General features: G+C 50.9%; 1 protein-coding gene across 1 annotated transcript; it reads right to left on the bottom strand.

Annotated features, from left to right (window-relative positions):
• SMO (smoothened, frizzled class receptor) lies at nucleotides 1-20,994 on the bottom strand. The gene is made up of 12 exons (XM_033863250.2): nucleotides 20,132-20,994; nucleotides 8,621-8,826; nucleotides 7,700-7,909; nucleotides 7,284-7,456; nucleotides 6,722-6,941; nucleotides 6,503-6,626; nucleotides 5,112-5,204; nucleotides 3,897-4,005; nucleotides 2,905-3,090; nucleotides 2,319-2,467; nucleotides 1,709-1,843; nucleotides 1-1,497 (listed from the first exon to the last, which is right to left on the bottom strand). Exons 1-12 carry the CDS (start codon nucleotides 20,460-20,462, stop codon nucleotides 1,085-1,087), a joined length of 2,349 nt encoding a protein of 782 aa, XP_033719141.1. The 5' UTR covers nucleotides 20,463-20,994; the 3' UTR covers nucleotides 1-1,084.
• Between the last annotated feature and the right edge of the window lie 606 nt (nucleotides 20,995-21,600).

Below are 21,600 nucleotides of genomic sequence, written 5' to 3'. Positions count from 1 at the left end.
TTTATACAAAAACCTTTTATTTACTGTTTATATTTTGTCTCCCTATCCCTACCCCCTGATCTGGAACCCAGCCAGCTGCTAAGGCTTCCTGCTGTCTGGTTCTCGAAACTGGGGCCTCGGATGGGGGTTATGGGAGGTGGGAACTTCTTCACCCACTGGTTGTGGAAGTTGAAGGAAGCTTTTCTGCCTGGCTGAAGTGTCAGCAGCTTCCCAGGGGAGCCCCTCAAGTCAGAGGATCCATCCCCCACTGGACAGATACAGGAAAAGATAACATGCATCTCTTGGAGGCCCAGAGGCTCCCCGTCACTCACTGCTTCTATGCCACGCCAGGCTCCATAGCTGAACCGATCTCTCACCTGGAGATGGAGCCCAGCAGCAAAGGGGTGGGGTTTGGGGGCAGGACAGACAATGCTACGATGCTGGCTCCTAATCAACAAACAGGAAACGGGAAGAGGTTGGCCTGGTTGAACTGAAATGGGAAAGGGGAAGAAGGGTGCAGGAAAACCCAGGGTGGCTTAGTGGCCTGGAGTGGAGCCAGCTGGACACTTTTATAAAGAAAGGTTACAGGCCCTTTGGGAGTAAGCACTCCCAGCCCCGCAACCACCCTGAAGAGGGGGAAAGGAGCTCTGTCCTCCCATGGACAAAGGGCTAACGACACAAGCAACACTTTTGGTCTGAGAGTGCCAGGGAAGGGCACCCAGTGGCACCGAAAAGGGCAGCCTGCCTTGCTGGTCACCACAGCCCACTCTGAGTACCATCACCCCTGCCTGCACCTTTACTGCCCACCACGAGCTCTGCATACCCCATGACCCCCACTGGAGACTGACGCTGCCAGCCAGGTGGGGCAGAAACAAGGACCCTGAGCTCCAGGGCCCCGCCCCGGGTAAGGCCTGTCCGTGGAGATGTCAGGGCTCCTTCCCACAGTCCTGCTGCCATGAGCCAGACATACTGAACTCTCCCGGGAGGGCACTGGGCCCTCAGGTTCTCGGGAAGAGGAGACCCTGGAGAAGCACTCTCAGGCAGGAAGAAGAGCCTCTGAACGGTATTTGTTCCTCCTTCTTGTCCCAGGTCCTGCTCTCCAGGCTCAGAAGTCCGAGTCTGCGTCCATGAGTTCTGCCTCCATCAGGTTGGTGCGGGAGTGAATGGGCCCCAGTCCCTGCCGTCGGCCCTGCGCCCAGGCCATGGGGGCTGCGGCACTGGGCTCTGGGCAGAAGGGGTTGGAGACCAGGGTCCAGGCTCCCTGTCGGTAGGTTTCCCCGGCTCCCCAGGCACCCGCGGCCACCAGGCACTTCTGCCGGGGCAGCTGGGGCAGTCGAGGGACGGCACTGGAGGCAGGGGCAGGGCCCGGGGCGGGGTGGTGGAGCTCAGGGGGCGACACCAGCGGGCACACCTCCTTCTTCCTCTTCCTCCGCTTCTTCCTCCGGCCCAGGCGCTTCTCCAGCTCTGGGGAGATCTCTGCCTCAACTAGCCACAGGTTGGCTTTTTCCTCCGGGGGTACTGACAGTGGGAGAGAGAACGTGAGCCTGGGACCCTTACTCTGTCCACATCATGCCTTCTCTCCTCGGGACCCTACTCTTTTAGCTCAGGAACCCACACTTTAGATCCTCCAAGGCTTTTCCCCCCCTCCCCTGCTGGCAGCCCCTGGTACTCCAGTCCCAGGAACCTCCAGCCTCTACGTCCCCCACCTACAGAAGCCGGAACCCCATACCTGGAGTTGCCACAGGGGTGACAGACACATCCTGGGGCAGTATGGCTCCTCTCCGGGCCACCATCTTGGTGACATGCTGGGCCCAGGCAGAGGACACATCGGCCGAGGGCTCATTGAGGTCAAAGGCCAAACCCGCTGTGGGGATGGAAGGAAAGGATAAGGTACCATGACTGCCCAGGCCCCCACAATGACCGCTCCTCCCTTATTTAGCATCATTCACCATCCCCCAACCCATGGCTCCCACTCGACTTAGCACAGAAAGCCCACCCTAGTGAACACAGCAATCTCTACCCATTCCCAGTCTGAAGAGAGGGGCCTCACAAGAGGCCAGAAATCCAGTCCCTGGAACCTGACTTCCCGTAGCCCAAGGAGAACAGCTGGAGAAGACGGTTGAAGGCGAGGGAGATGAGTCCTTTGGAACCAAAGCACCAGCAAGCAAGATCCAGGGGCAGGAACAGAGAGGGGAGGGTGGCCTGGGATGGGGGCAGGGTGGGGACTGGAGGAGAACCAGTGTGTGAGAGAGAGGAGGGAGCCATTCCTCACAGCCTTCCAAGCAGTCCATGAAGCCACACCAGCCTAGAAGGAAAGTGGGAATGGGGTGGAGGCTCACCCACAGGCCCGTCGTGGGAGACAGTGTGCATGCTGAAGGAGAGCTCCTGGCCTGGGTTCTGCAGCAGCTCGCGCCGCTTGGAGAAGGCCTTGGCGATCATCTTGCTCTTCTTGATCCGTTTGGGCTCATCGTCACTCTGCCCCGTCAACCTGAGGGCAGAAAGGGTGGGGGAAGCGGCATGGAGGGGCAGCTGCTTCCCCTCAAATCTTGCAAAAAACCAGCGGATCAGTTCCATCCAGGAAAGGAGCCTCCAGACGGCCTCAAGGACCCTGAGGGGTAGAGGCCTTCTGTGCCAAAAAGGGGGCCTAGAACGCAGGGCTCCTGCGCTCCGTTCTCAAATCACTCCACTCTTAGAAGACACCAGCAGCTGGCTCAGCCCTTGGCCCATCCTCCCATGGACAGGAGGTGTCACCAGGGGGCAGTGGTGAGCCGCAGAAAAGGCAGCTTTCGGCTGCTCAGGGCAGGCCCTTAGAAATCACACCTGCTCAAGGCTGTGCTGGGACACCTGAGACCAGACAAAGCCTAACAAATGCCGAGGCTGAGAGAACAAGGCAGCAGGGTCAGGACAGGCTGCTGCTGACCCCACCTGCACCAGGTGCGCCTCCAAATGAGCAGCGTGGCCTTGGTCCAGACCCAGGTGCTCATGGCAATGCCGGTTCCAAACATGGCAAATAGGTTGATCTTCTCCACCAGGAGGCTAGGGCGATTCTTGATCTCACAGTCGGGGATGGGTTTCTTGGTGGGCAGCCCGATGGTCACATTGGCCTGGCACCTGTGGTGAGGGGTAGGACACAGTTGAGGCCTTCTAAGTCTCCTGGGTGGGTGCCCAGACGATCAATCCAAACACTTTAGAAAGAGGGAAGCCCACAGCCCTGATGTGCAATCCTGGGTGATCATTAGAGTCACCTGGGAGCTTTTAATGACTCCTGATGTCTGGGCCACACCCCAGACAATTAAATCAAATCTCTGGGGGAGGGACATAGGCATCGGTGTGGTGTAAAGCTTCCCACACTGGAAGCTGGAGCCTTTAAGGAAGAGTCGGAAGCAGTCAGATTTTAATGAGCATTTTAACTGCTATTCTTGGTATCGGTAGGTACTGCACTTCTTTAAGCAGCTGAGATGTGTTACCTTCTCAGATTCATCCTCATTGTAACACAAAAAAGCACAGGCAAAACCAGAAAACATTAATGGGTTGTTAACCTACGGTAGAGAGGTAACTACTTCTGTGCGGGGATTTGCAAGAAGCTCTGTGAAGAGTCTATGACAAATAGCAAGCGACTTCTGTGGCCAATGCAAGAGCCAGCTGGAGAAGCCAAAACACACGATGGCTTAACAGTTACAAACATACCAGCCAGAGAGCCTTGGGGGTGAAAGGGAAGGGTGGAGCTGGGCAGGGACCCAGAGGGCTGTCTGCCATGTTTGCAAATTACAGAACAACTATCAGCTTAAGCGCCCAGAGCAAGATGGGCAGTTTCTCTTGTCATCTGAGGCAGGGACCTGGCAGACCCCTGCTGGACAGCAGAGGAGGGTCTCCAGCTCCCACCACTGCTGCCCCCAAGCCTCCAGCCCCCCACTCACAGCACGTAGTCCCGGAAGCTGCGCTCCCACTCAGCCTGGTTGAAGAAGTCGTAGAAGTGGCAGCTGAAGGTGATGAGCACAAAGCCAAAGGCCAGGAAGCCAAAAATGCCTGCAGAGGGACAGGGGTGGGACAGGGCGTCACCAATCCCAGGTATGGAAGCAGCAGTGGGGAAGAGGGTGTTCGCCCACTTGGGCCTGAGAGACAGCTGAGTCTGGGGTGAATTTGTGCTGGGCTCAGTTTAAGAGCTGTTTTCTCTACAAACTTATGGTTACCAAAGGGGAAAGCGGGGGAGGGATAAATTAGGAGTTTGGGATTAGCAGAAAGAAACTACTATACATAAAATACATTAAACAACGTGGTCCTAGTGTATAGCACAGGGAACTATAATCAATATCCTGTGATAGGGGCTTCCCTAGTGGCGCAGTGGTTGAGAATCCGCCTGCCAATGCAGGGGACACGGGTTCGATCCCTGGTCCGGGAAGATCCCACACGCTGCAGACCAACTAAGCCCATGCACCACAAGTACTGAGCCTGCGCTCTAGAGCCTGCAAGCCACAACTACTTAGCCCAAGTGCCGCAACTACTGAAGCCTAGAGTCCGTGCTCCACAATAAGAGAAGCCACCGCGATGAGAAGCCCGCGCACCGCAACAAAGACCCAACGCAGCCAAAAATAAAAAAATTAATTAAATAAATAAGAAATTTAAAAAAAAAGATTACATGAAAACTTAAAAAAAAAAATCCTGTGATAAACCATAATGGAAAAGAATATATCTATATCTATATCTGAATCACTTTGCTGTACACCAGAAATTAATACAACATTGTAATTCAAGTATACTCCAATAAAAAAATTTTAAAAAGAACTGTTTTCTCCAAAATAAGACAAGATTTTGGAGGTGCTTAAGGCCACTCTGGGTGGGTCCCAGCAGGAGGGAAGTAGACATGAGGAAGCAGTCTAGACATGAACTTGAATTCTTCCAACTGAGAAAGAAGCTACCTTCTCCTTATTTATTTATTTTTTTTGCTACCTTCTCTTTTCAGCTGCTACCACCACTACCATCAGCACCAACACACACACACACACACACACACACACACACACACACACACACACACGGCCTTATCTTGCCTCCCTGGCTGCTAACTTGCCCCACAATGTACTTCAGCCTCCGAGACTCTTCCCCAGAGGGTGTAGTGTTGGGATGGCACTCACCCAGGCGCAGCATGGTCTCGTTGATCTTGCTGGCTGCCTTCTCGCTCAGCAGCCCAGGGTGGTTGCTCTTGATGGAGAACAGGGTCATGACTCCTGAACAGAAGGGAGATGGCACACGTTAGTGGAGGCCAGGCCACTCTCCTGGGAGGAATAGGTGCATGGCAGGGGAGGGCCCCATGGTCCTAGAGTCCCACGTCTGATGACTTCTGGGCTGATTTAAAGCTTGGGGAACTGGAGACACTGGAGCACAGCTGGTGGCAGATGCGCCACGGGCTGGAAAGACTTGGGCAGGGCACAGACGGTCAGTGGAGACGAAAGATGCCTCAGTCCTGGTCCGGCCTCCCCAAGTAAGGCAGCAGGTCAAAGCTATTATGATGGAAAAGGCCTAAGAAGAGACTCCAGGACAGTGCTGTCCAAGAGAAATATAACGTGAACCACATTCACAATCTCAAATTTCCTAGAAGCCACCTTCAAAAAGTAAAGGGACACAGATGAAGCTAACTTCAATATATTTTATAAACAGTAAATCATTGTTTATGACATTATCATTTCAACATGTAATCCATATAACAAATTGTTCATGAGATAGTTTACTCCTGTATGTGCTGAGTCTTTGAAGTGCAGTGTGTATTTCATACTTAGGACACATCTCAGTCTGGATTAGTTTCAACACACGTGGCTAGTGGCTCACACTAGCCACACAGGATCACACAGATACAAAATATAAATCAGAGGCTCAGCCACTGCCAAAGAGAGGGAAACGAGGTGGGCTGAACAGAAGACTGATGGCGCTGGGGGAGGAAACTGAAGTTTACAAAGAACACTCAACGAAAATGAGCTAAGATACGGAGGCTTCGTGTGGAGGTGGCAGACTGAGACAGGGAAGTGAGGAAACAGAGAATCTGTGCATGTTGTGAAAACTCTGTGTGTGTGTGTGTGTGTGTGTGTGTGCGTGCGCACTCGCACTACGAGCAGAAAGGAGAAATGAAGCTCCAAAGACCAAGCATGTGTATAAATTCAGGGCGCACGCACATGACTGAAGGCTCCCAGTTGGCCCATGCAGACAGGGTGGTTACTCAGGGTGTTCACCACACAAGGGTATCTGGCCAGGGCTGACCAGCGGCTGGAATCCAGCCCAAGCTCCACTCAACAAGCCATGAGCCCCGGCACGAAGCTGGAGTAAGGGGAGCATTTTTCTGACCCACACAAAGGTGCTGCCTGCACCACGGCCTGCGCATGGGCACCTTCCCCTTTGCACCGAGGTCCTGCATGAGGCGGCTGAGGTCCCACCTCGAAGGCAGCGGAGCTGGCAGCTCCCGGCTCCTACTTACACAGAGCAGATGCTCAGCACATTTCGCTGCCCGACCAGTCCTGACTCGGCCCTCACTCACCTCGGATGAGGAAGTAACCTCCCACAATGAGCACCAGGCCGATTGGGGCCAGCACGAAGCCAGCACGGTATCGGTAGTTCTTATAGCCCACAAAACAGATGCCGCTCACAGAGTCCCCATCCACCTAGAGCAGGAAGGGGTGGGGGGACAGAGTCAGTCACTGTCTCCCTCACCCAAGTCCGCCCCACTCAGATCCCCACCCCCTACCAGTCACTATACCTGGGCCACGGCGAGGATTGCCACAGTGAGGACAAAGGGGAGCGACCAGGTGAGGAGGTGGAAGTAGGAGGTCTTGCCCGAGAGAGGCTGGTAGGTGGTCCCCAGGGCTTTGAAGGAGGTGTGCCAGGCATAGGTGAGGACCACAAACCAGACGACGCCGGCCATCAGGGCATAGTACACGATGACGAAGATGATGACGCAGGACAGGGTCTCGTTGGAGCTGCACAGACATGTGGAGCGTCATTTGGGGCCGTCGTTCTGTACTCCCTCTACGAAGTCTCTCCACCCTGTCCCCAGTCCCCTGGCTTCTAAGGTCTGGAGGACTTCCCTAGCAGTCAGGGCTTGGAGACCGGGCTCAGGTCAGAAGTGAAGAGGATACAGAAGATGCCCCTTTGAACAGATGCAAACAGTCCAGGCTCTAATGCTGGAGACCTTGGGTGCAACAAGGCAAAGCTGAATCCCATGCTGAACTCTCCGTTTCAAGACCTACCTGCCCCTTTTGTGGAAAACGCACATCAGCCTCTTCCCCTCACCCTCGCCTCTGGGTCCGCAAGACACCTACGTGGGCTCCCCAAGCCTCATGGTGCCATCAGCGCGGCAGACGATCTCCCGGCGGGCGCCGTCCATGAACTGGGCCAGCCAGCCAATGCTGCCCACGAAGAAACACGCGTTGACGTAGAAGAGAATGACAGCAGGGTAACGATTGGAATTCCGCCAGTCAGCCACAAATGTGGCCTAGAAGAGAGAAGTGGGGCCCATTCTGTGAGGTCAGGGTTATTCTGCTGCCCTCATCTGAACCCCCGGACCCCTCTTATCGCCACCCTTCCCCGAGGACCCCTGCCAAGTCCTCCGCCCCGCTCTCCCAGAGCCCAGCCTCTCTCAGTGACAATCGGCTCCCTTCGTACTTTATAGGCTGCCTGAGGGTCCTTGGCCTGCCGTCCCCCTGACCCTCCACCCACGGGCCTGCCTCCCGCTGACCAGGGTGAAGAGAGTGCAGAGGCCCGTGACAGCCCCGAAGGCCGCGATGTAGCTGTGCATGTCCTGGTGCTCGGCCTCGGTGAAGAGCGGGTTCTGGCACTGGATCCCACAGCCCTCCACGTCCTCGTACCAGCTCTTGGGGTTGTCAGTCCGAACCAAGGGAGCCTCACATTGGCCCGAACTGTTGAACTTGATGTTCTGCACCTCATTCTGGCAATGAGAGAAGAGGAGAAAGCGCATAGGGGAGCGGTAGGCTCAGGTGACCTTTGGTTTAATAAGAGGCGTGAAGGTAGCGTGGCAGAGAGGCCAAGAGCACAGGCTCCGCAGACAACCTTCCAGCATTTGAATCCTAGCCTTGCCCCTCGTGACTGCACAGCCTGGGGCAAATTATTTGACCTCTCTGCTAGCTCAGTTTCCTGATCTATAGGATAGCAATACTTCATGGTGTGGTCTAAGGGTTAAGTGAATAAATAAATGTAAGATGTTTACAATAGTATGTGGAAGGTAATAAATAATAATAATTAGTATTACTACCATCATCATCATCATTATTAATGTGCTGTCCTTCATCACCCAGAACTAGATCACACCCCGTCTTGGTGTCTCTTAGCTGTTTTACACGTGCAAGCCTTGACTCCCTAAATACACAGTAAACTTCCTGAGCACAGGTTTGTCATTCACGACTCCTGTAACTCCCCATCACCTAACAGAGCGGGTGCTCAAAAATCTTTTTATAAATAGATCATCCCTAATAGACTGGTTCAGCTCGGCGAGCTTCAGTTTGGGCCTGTGGCTCACTGACGCCATGGCTGTAGACTTGGGATCTCCCAGAAGAGAAGGCGCTGAGCTCCTCTGCCCCTGCTGGGCCCTGTCCCGTGCCTGGTCCTGCCCAGCCCAGACCCTGCCCCACAGAGCACTTACCGGGCAGCCCTCGGGGAAGTGGTCGGGGGTGCAGCGCAGAAAGTCGGGCCAGCCCCGCTCCCTCTCCACGATGGCACAGGGGCCACGGGTGGCCTGGCAGAGGGTGCGGCTGGGCAGTTCCACCCGGTTGTTCTCACACTTTGGCATGTACACAGCACACAGCAGGGGCTGGATCACTGCCCAGCAGCGGGGGGCGTTCCGGAGGCCTGGGGGTAGCGACAGCGTGGACACATTGCAGTGAAGACCCCTCAGCACTCTGACCCACAGACAGACATAGCTGCACCGCTGTTCCCCGGGTCTAAGGCATCTCTCTTTGCCACGCTGCAGGCCATGACTGCTCAGGACGGCCAGGCACGGCGTTTCTCAGCAGGGCATTTAGGCTTGACCGTGCTTTGCGCTGCAGGAGTGTCCCAGGTACCGCAGGACATCTGGCATCCCTAGACCCTGCCCACTAAATGCCAAGAGAACCCCTAAGTCCTGGTGACAGCCAGAAAATGCTCCTCACCCCTCCCACTCCAGGGTGGGGATTGGAAGAGGCCTGAAGAGGGACGTCTGGGACACTGGTGATGTTCTATTTCTTGATCTGGTTCTGGTTTCATGGGTGATTTACTTTGTGAAAATTAAACTCTGCACTTTTCTCTGTGTATATTACAATTCAATTAAAGTTCTTAAGAAACAGCCCCCATTTCCAAATGCCCCGCTAACGGAGTGTTAGCACCTCTGGCTGAGAATCCCAGGTCAATTTACCTTTTACTTTTTCAGGGACATTGTTAAAACCTTCTACATTCCACAGGGAAGGAGTGTTGTGGGACCCACCCTCACAGGGCCCGTGGACCAGGACCAGGAAGTGCTTCCCCTTGCCCAGACCCCAGGACCCTTGTTCCTCTTACCAAGCTGAGGTGAGACAGAGAACAGGTTGGAGCTTAAGAAGAGGTAGTCAGGGGAGCCAGGTACTCCGAAGCCAGAGGAGGAAACAGGAAATCAGATGGAGAGAAACAGAGGAGGCTGTGTCCAGTGCACGGGGAGGAAAGATGTTGTCAGCCAGAAAGAAACAGGTGGAGGTCTCCCAGCACCCCTACCCCAGTCCAGGCCTCTACCCTGCTCTCCCTGTGGCTGGGCTCACTCAGCATTCTACCCCCTTCGCCCCTCCTGAATCACCCCTGCTTCAGGAACACCTATTTCCCAAACAAGAAGTTGTATTAGGAGAAGCTTCTGAGGATGTGAGAGCCAACGTGGGTGACTGCCCAGGCTGGGGGTGGTGTGAGCAGGTAACTGCTCTTTTGGGAGGAAGGTAATATAGCAGAGGGATAAGGAGCATGGACACTGCAATTAGCCTGCCTGGGTCCAATTCGTGGCTCTATCATTTCCTGGCTGTGTGATCTTAGACAAATTACTCTATCTCTAGCCTCAGTTTCCTCATCTGTGAAATGGAGATAATATTGAATAGACTTACCTTGTGGAACTGTGGTGTAGCGTGAGATAATGCATCAAATGTGCTTAGCCCAGACCTGTCACGTACTAAGCACTCAGGAGACATTAGCTGTTACTATTAGTAATCTGAGGCCTCTGACCGTTCACAGCTCTCACTAGACAAAACCTATTCCAAGGGTGCAGAGCAAGTTCCTGTCACTTAAGAAGCAATGTCCTTGGGCAACGGTTCTGAGACCTGACTCAAATCCGAATCACCTGGGGGACCTTTATCACTCTAGATGGAGAACTCAGTCTCAAAGATTTTGGCTGACACGGTGTGGGTGGAGGACACAGCAGTGGTTGCCAGGGGCTAGGGTAGGAGAGGGCTCTGCCTACTAAGGGGCAACACGAGGGAACCTTTGGGGGTGATGGGACTGTTCTCTATCTTGTATGTAGTGGCTGCATCCAGAATTCTATGCGTTTGTCTAAACTCATAGAACTGTGACAAGAAAGAAAAAGTGAATTTTACTGGATGTTTAAGCAATATATTTTAAATGCAGATGGGCTCCCTCGAGTAATAGGTATTTTAGAGGAACAACAGGCAGATGCTTAATAAAAATATTGTGAGGACTTCCCTGATGGTCCAGTGGTTAAGAGTCCGCCTTCTGGGACTTCCCTGATGGTCCAGTGGTTAAGAATCTGCCTGCCAATGCAGGGGACACGGTTCCACCCCTGGTCCTGGAAGATCCCACATGCCATGGGGCCACTAAGCCTGTGCGCCACAACTACTCAGCCTGCGCTCTAGAGCCTGTGAGCCACAACTACTGAGCCCACGTACCACAACTGCTGAAGCCCACATGCCTAGAGCCCGTCCTCCACAACAAGAGAAGCCACTGCAATGAGAATCCCACGCACCGCAACAAAGAGTAGCCCCCGCTTGCTGCAACTAGAGAAAGTCCACGTGCAGCAGTGAAGACCCAGCACAGCCAAAAATAAATAAACAAATAAATAAATAAATTTATTTTTTTAAAAAAAGAATCCGCCTTCCAATGCAGAGGACACAGGTTTGATCCCTGGTCGGGGAACTAAGATCCCACATGCTGCGGGGCAACTAAGCCCGAGCGCCTCAACTACAGATCCCGCGTGCTGCAAACTACAGAGCCCACGTGCTCTGGAGCCCGTGAGCCAAAACTAAAGAGAAGCCTGCGCGCCGCAATGAAGATCCCGCGTGCTGCAACTAAGATCCAACACGGCCAAAAATAAAATAAAATAAATTAATTAAAAAATAAATATTTTTTTAAAATATTGTGGAATATGGGCTGGCCTTAGTGACTTGCTCGACCAATAAAATGTGGTGGAAGTGACGTTCTCAGACTCTCAAGCCTGGATAATAATAAGAAGCCATTTGGCTTTTGCCTGGGTCTCTCTTGGAACACTTGTTCTTGGATCCCAGTTGCCATGAAATAAGACCAACTATCCCGAGGCTGTCCTGCTGGAGAGGCCTGGTGGAGAGACCACATAGAGAGGCCCTGGGACCAAAAGAAGAAAGAGAAAGAAATGCTGGGTTTTTCAAGTTCCCAGCTTTTCCAGTTACCCCAGTGAAAGCCAAGCCATCCCTGCTGAGTGCTGTCCAGACTGCAGATTCATGGGCAAAAGGAATGTTCTTGTTTTAAGCCACCAAGATTTGAAGTGGTCTGTAATATAGCAATAAATAACCAGAACACACATACACACTCACACACAAACAACATTGCGTTATTTTTCTGGAATTTGTGATAATTATCTGCTTTTTGAACGTGTAATTTGTTTTTCTTTTTATCTCATTTTAAATATTGTTTTGTAGTTTAAAAATAAATCACCCAAGGAAAAAATAGATTATTCAATAAATATTAAAAGACAACTGAGTAGGCATCGAGGGAAAAAATAAGTTGAATCCTTACCCCATTTCTTTTTTTTTTTTTTTTTTTTTTGCGGTACGCCGGCCTCTCACCAATGTGGCCTCTCCCGCCGCAGAGCACAGGCTCCGGACGCGCAGGCTCAGCAGCCACGGCTCACGGGCACAGCTGCTCCGCGGCATGTGGGACCCCCCAGACCGGGGCATGAACCCGTGTCCCCTGCATCGGCAGGCGGACTCTCAACCATTGCGCCACCAGGGAAGCCCCTTACCCCATTTCTTACATAAAAATACATTCCAGATGAATCAAAAATAACTACATTATTTTAAGAAATCAGAGTACTAGAAGAAAAAGTGGAAAATGTTGTTTTAAATCTTTGAGTGGAGAATGCATTTTGAAGTATGACACAAAACTCAGAAGTTTTGAAATAAAAGATTTAAAGAAAAGACTTCAGAAAAATAGAAAAATTCAGTAGGGTAAAAAACGAACAAGATCATAAGAAAAGCAACACACTGAGAAAATATATTTCCAATACGTATCACAGGTAAAGAATTACTTTCCTTGCATGCATAAAGCTCTTCCAAATCAATAAGAAATTCATAATCCTATAGAAAAATGGGCAAATGACAAACAACAGAAGATACAAATGGCCTTTAAAAACATAAAGAGATGTTCAGTCTCACTCATTAAATGTGAAATAAAACTACGATGACATATAACTTTTTAACCTTTAGAAGGATAAAGATCAAAACATTTGAAAATGCTGTACTGGCAAGAGTCGGGGGAAACTGGCACTTTTGTATATTTTTAGTAGGACTAAAAATTAGTTAACATTTGTGGAGACTATTTGACATTAGCTGTAAAATGTTATACTAGCAATTCCACTTCACACGTTCACAAAAATCGTATATAAGATTATTCATTGCAGTACTGTTTATAATAACAAGAGTAGAAACGTCCTTAATATTTATCCATCAATAGTAGACCCACTAAATAAAATATCACACATCAATATTAAATAGCACACTATCCAGGGTTGAATTATTTGCAATGAAATGGAACAATCTCCAATATGTCTTGTTTAATGGGTGCAGCTGAGTGGAGAACAGCCTGGAGAGCTGTACTGGTTATGGGAGGAAAAAAGAATAAGGACACATCTACATTTGTACATATGTTAGATATCAATAAAAGAATACACACAAGGGCTTCCCTGGTGGCGCAGTGGTTGAGAGTCCGCCTGCCGATTCAGGGGATACGGGTTCGTGCCCCGGTCCGGGAAGATCCCACATGCTGCGGAGCAGCTGGGCCCGTGAGCCATGGCCGCTGAGCCTGCGCGTCTGGAGCCTGTGCTCCGCAACAGGAGAGGCCACAACAGTGAGAGGTCCGCGTACCACAAAAAAAAAAAAAAAAAAAAAAAAGAATACACACAAACCAGTGTTGGTGGTTGCCTGTGGGAAGGGAAATGGGTAGCTGGAAACAGAAGTGGAAGGATTTAACTTTTGCTACTTTAGAATTTTGTACTATGTTCGTATACTACCTATTTTATTAAAGTAATTAAACTTAAAAAATAAATATGCAAGTTACTGGGATGCAGGAAGCTCCGCAGTGAAGAAAAGGGAATGAAACTGGAAACAAGAAGAAAGGGGACATCAGCTTTATCTGTTTCGTTTTCTTTCTTTTTCTATTTCTGTCTTTTTTTTTTTTTTTTTGGCTGCAAGTCTTAACCACTGGACCGCCAGGGATTTCCCTTGTTTTATTTCTTTAATAAAATATGAAACAAAAAGAAAAAATACAGACACAGGTGTTATATTAGTCTCTGCATTTTTCTACATTTATACACTTTAAAAATAACATTTGCCACAATTTTTTTTTTTTTTTTTTTTTTTTTTCGGTACGCGGGCCTCTCACTGCTGTGGCCTCTCCCGTTGCGGAGCACAGGCTCCGGACGCGCAGGCTCAGCGGCCATGGCTCACGGGCACAGCCGCTCTGTGGCATGTGGGATCTTCCCGGACCGGGGCACGAACCCGTGTCCCCTGCATCGGCAAGCGGACTCTCAACCACGGCGCCACCAGGGAAGCCCCACAATTTAAACTTTAAAAACGAATTTTTTTATGTGTGATTCAGATGATCAGTCAAGTTGAAAACTGTTGTTCCAAGAATGGTTTAGCATTAGAAAATTTCATCAGGACCTCCCTGGTGGCGCAGTGGTTAAGAATCCACCTGCTAATGCAGGGGACATGGGTTCGAGCCCTGTTCCAGGAAGATCCCACATGCCACGGAGCAACTAGGCCCGTGCGCCGCAACTACTGAGCCGGCACTCTAGAGCCCGTGAGCCACAACTACTGAACCCACGTGCCACAACTACTGAAGCCCATGCGCCTAGAGCCCGTGCTCCACAAGTGAAGCCACCACAATGAGAAGCCTCACACACCCCAATGAAGAGTAGCCTCCGCTCACTGCAACTAGAGAGAGCCCGCGCGTAGTAACAAAGACCCAACACAGCCAAAAATAAATAAATAAATTTTTAAAAAAGAGAAAATTTCATCAATGCAATTTACCATGTTAACAGATTAATGAAGAAAAAAATCATATGATCATCTCAATAGATACAGAAAAAGTAGTTGATAAAATTCAGTGTCCATCCATGATAAAAATAATAATTGGCAAATTAGGAATAGAAGAGAATTTCCTTAATCTGATAAAAATATTTATAACTACGAGACCTACACCAAACATCATCTTTAATGGTGAAAGGTAGAAAAGCTTTCTCTTTAGAATGAAGAAAATGTCAAGGATGAAAGATGCTACTATTTTTAAAAATATATTTTTTTATGTGGACCTTTTTTTTAAGTCTTTATTGAATTTGTTACAATATTGCTTCTGTTTTATGTTTTTGGTTTTTTGGCCACGAGGCATGTGGGATCTTAGCTCTCCAACCAGGGATCAAACTCGCATCCCCTGCACTGGAAGGTGAAGTCTTAACCACTGGGACCTCCAAGGAGGTCCCAGTGCTGCTACTATTACCACTTCTTTTTTTTTTTTTAAATGGCCATATTATTTTATTTTTGGCTGTGTTGGGTCTTTGTTGCTGCACGCGGGGTTTCTCTAGTTGCGGCGAGCAGGGGCTACTCTTCATTGTGGTACATAGGCTTCTCACTGCGGTGGCTTCTCTTGTTGTGGAGCATGGGTTCTAGGTGCACGGGCTCAGCAGACACTTCCAGGACATTGTTAACTACAAGTGGTAGAGCTTCCCTGATGGTCCAGTGGGTAAGAATCCACACTCCCAATGCAGGGGGCCTGGGTTCGAGCCCTGGTCAGGGAACTAGATCCCACATGCATGCCACAATTAAGAGATCCCGTGTGCCGTAATTAAGAGATCCTGCGTGACGCAACTAAGACCTGGCGCAGCCTAAATAAATGAACAAATATTTTAAAAAAATGTTTAAGAACAGCAAAATAGATAAATAAATTGTGATGTATTCTACAATGGAATACTATTCAGCAATGAAAAATAAGCTGCAACAACATGGATGAATTTTACAAAATAATGTAGAGCAAAAGAAATGACATAAAAGAATACACACAGCATGATTCCACTTGTATGAAGTTCAAAAACATGCAAAACTGAAATACACTGTTTAGGGATTCCAAAACTAGATGGTAAAACTATGGAGGAAAGAGGAAACAATTATCAAAAACATCAGGGCATTGGTTACTTCTAGAAGAGGAGGGAGGGGGATGTGATTGGAAAAAACAAAGAGGGAGCTCCTGGGGGGGCCCCACCATCACTTGACTCAGGTGTCACTTTATAATTATTTGTTATTTAGTACCTCTGTGTCTTATTCGCCTTCTGTATACATGCTACATTTCACAATTAAAAACTTAACAATCTGATGCAAAAATGAAAACTTGGGCCCATGGGTATTTCTCTGTATTTTTATACTTTCTAAAAATGTATACTTTTAGAATGATTCTGATCATCAGCCAGGTTTGAGAACAGCTCTAAGGAAATTCTTCCTGATCTGCCCCTGCAAACAACCTACCATCACCAACAACAGACCTCCTCTCAGTCTCTCATCTAAGTGTCTGGGAGGCAAATGAGAAACTCCTCCCAGCTTCTCCAGCTCTTTCCCACTGGCTGCCCCCGGCTGGATGACAGGGCCGCACACCCCTGTGCGCACACACAGCACAGCATTTGTCAAAGAGGCTACGTGCTGGCTCTCAGGGACCTGTTTCTCTTGCCAGCCGCAGGTCTCTCTGCTTTCTTGCCCCATTTACCAAACCAACCAGATTTGGCTGAAGGTGGACCATGGCCTGGATAGTATGTTTGTCTGGGCAGCTTGGAATGCCTGAGAGGAGACATTTCAAGCTATCCTGGGGAAAGATGCTGAGTGCCCGAAGAAGCCCAAGTCGAGAGAGTGGAAAGATATAGGAGAGACAGACCTGAGTTCTATATAAACCTAGAAATTGGCCCAACCTCAGCTGCAGACTTCCTCACTTGATGGCATCCTTCCAAAGGCTCAGCAATCTAGGCTGAGGAAGCTCATAGTGGGTACCTCTCTTCAGCAACTCTTATTCCAGATCTGCTGGGAACCTCCACATAGACCTTCCAATGAAGGCCTCTAATTCACATGGCCCATACTTTCTTCCTAAACCTCCTCCTTCTCTAGCATTCTCCAGCTTAGCGAAAGGGAATGATACCACCTTCCATCCAAGCCTAAAACCTGGGTCCTCCAGCTCTCTCATCAGCAAGTCCCATCGGTTCTACCTCTGAAGCTCCGGGATCTGACCACTTCCTCCAAGCTGTTACTCCAGTCCTGACTGCCATCATCTCTCAGCTGGACTACTTCAACCATCTGCTAAACAAGCAAACAGGCTCCAGGATTTCCCTTCTCCTGTGGCTTCTTCACACAGTAGTCAAGGAGATCGGTCTAAAATGCAAACATGATTACATCTCTCTCTTGCTTAAAAGCCTTCAGTGGCTCCATACTATCTTCTGGAAAACAACCAAATTTCCTAATATGGGGTATGAATCCCTTTATTTTCTAATTCTCTAGGTCTTATCTCTTATAATCCTATCCCTCAAATGCTTTGATCCAGCTCTGCTGAAATTTTTATACTTCCTTAAAAGTACCAAGCCCTCTCACCTCTACACCCTTGTGCATGCTATCCCCTCCTCCTATCCTTCCCACCCAAATCTTCCTTGGCCCCAGTAATTCCTACTTATTTCTCAGGTTGTGGGTTATATGTCAGTTCCTCTGGGGGTCTTCCCTTGCGCCCCAGAGTCCTTTGTGTTCATTCAGCATCCCACCTGGTCACAATACCTCTCAGAGGTGTTGCTAAAGCCTGTTTAATTATCTGTCTTCGGATCCTGTCTGAATTCTTTGTCTATTTTTTTTTTCGGTATTCTTTGCCTTTATCTGCCCCAGAACCTGATCCAGAATGACATATAGCAAGCACCCGACACCTAACTGAACGTGGACAGCTGTGTACTCAGAACTCTGAGACTTTTAAAAAAGTAAAGAAGTCTCTACTTTCAAAAGTTTACAGATGAAGACAACCTAAATCATCTTCACCCACAAAAACACCTCCAAGGGCCAGATGACACTGACCACGTCCAAAGCCAAATCAAGACCACCAGCTCAGGCCAGGAAAAATCACTAGCCAGAACCCCCCAGCAGAAGGCTTGTCTGTGATTCTCACACTCGGCTCCAGTTCACTACCCACCCACTGACCCAGCTGGCACCAACTCCTGCTTCTGGCCCTACTTCATATAAAACATCCAGCAGAAAGACCAGACGCAGAAAAAGAACACCCAGAACACATATGGGAATGGGACTGAGCTGAGGGATGAAGGGTGGCAGCAGAGAAGAGCTCAGAATGAACTAAGGACCAGGGTTCAGGGCCGGCACCCCTGCAGGACCCTGCCCCACCAGAGCCACAGCTAGTGAGGTTCGAACCCACACAGCCAGCGGATGGTTCTGACTCCTCAACTTTCCTGCCAAAACCACTTCTGCCTGCTCAGCAGCTGATCTCAGGAGTATGGGCTGGAGAGAGGTTCATACCCTTTCTGCCTGATTTGATGGAAACTACAGAAGGGCAGCATCACACATGCACTTAATTTAGGAGAATTCGACCATGGGCCCCTGCAAAATAAATAAATAAAAAGAGAGAGACAGAATGAACACATATTCTCTCATAGTGTGAACAACTCAGAACTGGGTGAGATTCTAGTGCCGAGACTTTTTTTTTTTTTTTAACAGGAATATTTATTTATTGGTTGCATTGGGTCTTCGTTGCTGCACGCAGGGTTTCTCTAGTTGCAGCGAGCAGGGGCTACTCTTCGCTGCAGTGCGCAGGCTTCTCATTTGAGGTGTCTTCTCTTGTGGCGGAGTACGGGCTCTAGGTGTGCGGGCTTCAGTAGTGGTGGCACGTAGGCTCAGCAGTTGTGGTTCACGGGCTCTAGAGCACAGGCTCAGTAGTTGTGGCTCACAGGCTTAGCTGCTCTGCGGCATGTGGGATCTTCCCAGACCAGGGCTCGAACCCGTGTCCCGTGCATTGGCAGGCGGATTTCTTAACCACTGCGCCACCAGGGAAGTCCTAGTGCTGAGACATTTAGATTTTCCATACAGCTGGCTCCTAAACTCAAAGAAACCTTGTTTATACCTTTCTTTTGTGTATTTTTAAAAATCCTTTCCCTCTTCTGCTCTTTTGCATTTATGTAATTTTAAAAAGTAAAATTATATTTTCTATGTATGCCCCTTCTTATATATTGTACATTACTATATGTTGCACATTCATACAAACATATTACCATAAAAGAGTATGTATGCAAAATCACATAGACCTTATGTTGTGGCCATTTATGGATTTTTCAAAGCTACTGTTGATTACACATGGTTTCTGCCTACATGTTGACTTTAGAACCTGATACCCACAAAGGATGTGGCTCCACCATGGGTACCATCCTCCAGGTTCTTCCTCTGGCATCTGTACCAAGCCAGGAATGACATGACTTTGTCCAACATCCGGCAAAGACTCTGAGAACTCTAGTGGCCAACCTGACAATGACAGGCAGCCTACAAACACTCCCCTATCAGGATCCTTACCCATCCCTGGGGCAGAACTGAGATGTGGGGCATCCAAGGCCTATCAAAAGACTGAGGGTTGCCAGGTCTGCTCCTGCCTTTTGATTTTATTTCCTGTTTCTTCAAGGACAATTTTGGAGTCACCCTAGCTACAAGCAAGGGGTGGCAAGGCCAGTTCCCTCCCCTTCTCTTTAGGTTCCCAGCCCAGAAGAGTGACAGGTGGGGAGCTAATCCACTCCACACTGCTAAAGAAGGACCTGCTTGGGTTCAGTCTGCATTTTTTCAGGCTGGGTCATAATCTCACCATGAGGTGAGGGTTCTGGGACCTCAGACCACCATGAAAGTATCCAGGGGGCTCTAGACATCCCACACTTAAGTGTCCTTCCTCAGCCCAGACCAGCCTGAGGGTCCAAACTTCCAAGGAACCCACAAATGATCATTAGAATAGTCTCATTCCTTCACAACCTCAGACAAGGAACCGAGTCCCCATTTTTCAGATGAGGAAACTGAAATCTCCTGTCAAAGCAAGACACGATCACTGGACTTCTGTCTCCCAAAACAAGATTTCTGGAACTTTCTGGTTACCTTTTAATTACTTATCACCAGGGGTTTCTTACCCTTCACAAATTTCACTCAGTTCTTTCCCCCACCCTCTCCCTCAATGCCTAAATCTTCTACCCCCATCTTCCCTTTTTCCTGCCAATTCGATTTCCCAGTTTCTTCTCCAAGGTCTAAACACCTCCTTGAATTCCCGAGGACCCCGCTTCCATAGTGGCACCTACGTGGAGCATCTCCTTTTCTTAAAAAAAAAAAAAAGTCCTTTACTGTGGCTCAGAGCCACCATCCCCCTCGCTCTTGGGCCCCTCATTCCCCCTTTTCCTTTGCAAACCCACCCTGCTCAGGCCTTTGTGATCCGCTTCCTCAACTTCCTCGCCCTCCCGCCTCATCACCGACGGTCCCATCCTGCATACAGCCTGCCCCCAAAGTTTCAGAATCCGTTCTTGCAACTCTCCCGGGCGCTGCTCCCGCCCTCTCAAAAGCTCAGTCTCGAGCCTATTCTTTCCGAGAATCCCCGCATCCCATCACCACAGCCCCCGCTCCGGCTCCCGCGCGCTTACCCGACCAGAGCACCAGCTTGCCGTGCGCTTCCTCCTGGGAGTCCGAGTCCCCGGCCAGCAGAGTGGAGGTGGCCCCGTAGGGCAGCGCCGAGCCCAGACACACGTTGTAGCGCAGTGGCTCGCAGGGGGCGGCCCGGCCGCAGTGGCTCAGCAGCGGCGGAGGGCCGGTCACGGCCGCGCTCCTTCTCGCGCTCCCGCCCGCGCTCCGCGGCCCAGGCCGGGTCGCGTTCCCGCTCAAGGCCGCCCCCCGGCCCGGGTCCCCCAGCAGCAGCAGCAGCAACAGCCCCAGGAGCAGGAGCGCCGGCCCCCGTGCGAGGCGGTCAGCGGCCATGGCCAAACCCCCCAACTCAGCAGAAGCCCTGGAGCCCCCGCCCGCTCTCCGGAGCCCCCAGGCCACACGCGCAACCCTTGGGGCCTCGGGGGCAGCTCAGGCGACCAGTGTGCCCCGCGAGTCCGGTGCCGGGCCCCCCCGGACGCTCTGCGCGCCGCGGGCCCTAGGCGCCCAACTTCGCAAACTTTGGAACCCGGGGCCCATGTTGGGCGGTGGAGGCTCGGGCCGGGATGCACAACTCTCTACCCCTTCCCCTGGCAATCCTAGTTATCTTCAGCTGCGGGAGCCCCCTGGGCCCCCAATCTCTAGCCCCATTCCTTCTCCCACCATTAAAACCACCTCCCGGCCCCGCGATGGAGGCCAGGCGCGGGCCGGGAGTGCTGGACTAGGTTCCCGGCTCCACCCTCGCGCCAGCCTACGGCCCAGACGCCCACTTGGCTGCACTGTGCCGCAGCCCCGGGACTCTCCCCGCCAACTACCCGGCTCCTTTGTTGCTCTAGCTCGCTCGGCTCTCTGGAATGCACGGGCCTCGCCGGGCCAAGCCCGGCCCCCCCTTCTTCTACGGCTGGGGGAGGGACTGGCCGAGGGAGGGAAGAGGAGGAGCTCGAGCTTCAGCGTCCCGGGCGCCCGGAGAGGCCCGGACCAGGGGCTCTGGTGACCCCGCCACTGCCTCGGGTCAAGAGATGGGTGGAAATCGTGGCCAGTAGTTGCCACAAGACTCAGCAGGCACCTTGATTGGCCTGAGGATCGTTCAGCCCGGCCGCCTGCAGGGAGAGGACTCCTCCGGTTTACGGTGGGAGAGACAGGGGGTGCCTGAAGCCTCTGTTACTTCCCGCCCTGCTCCCCAACCCGCCAGGCTTTTCTGCTTTGCGTTAGATCTTTCATCTTGTCCTAGGGCCCCATGGAGAAGACCAGGGTTTGGGTTTCCCACTCGTCCGAGTCCTTCCAGCTCAGGACCTGTGTGAGAGTCTACCTCAGAGTCACTCAGGGCAGCTGCCCCCCACTGCTGTCACCTCGGGGAGCAGGTGTCTGGAAGCCAAAAGTGCCAACATCAAGCCTTTATTGCTACAAATGTGTGAAGCTCTGAACTGCGGTTGCCAACAGCTGGCCTGGTGTGTCTTTAGTTATGTCCAAAGGA

Source organism: Tursiops truncatus, chromosome 9 (assembly GCF_011762595.2).
Source record: "Tursiops truncatus isolate mTurTru1 chromosome 9, mTurTru1.mat.Y, whole genome shotgun sequence".
NCBI lineage: Eukaryota > Metazoa > Chordata > Mammalia > Artiodactyla > Delphinidae > Tursiops > Tursiops truncatus.
This window is presented reverse-complemented; position numbering and strand designations above follow the sequence as displayed.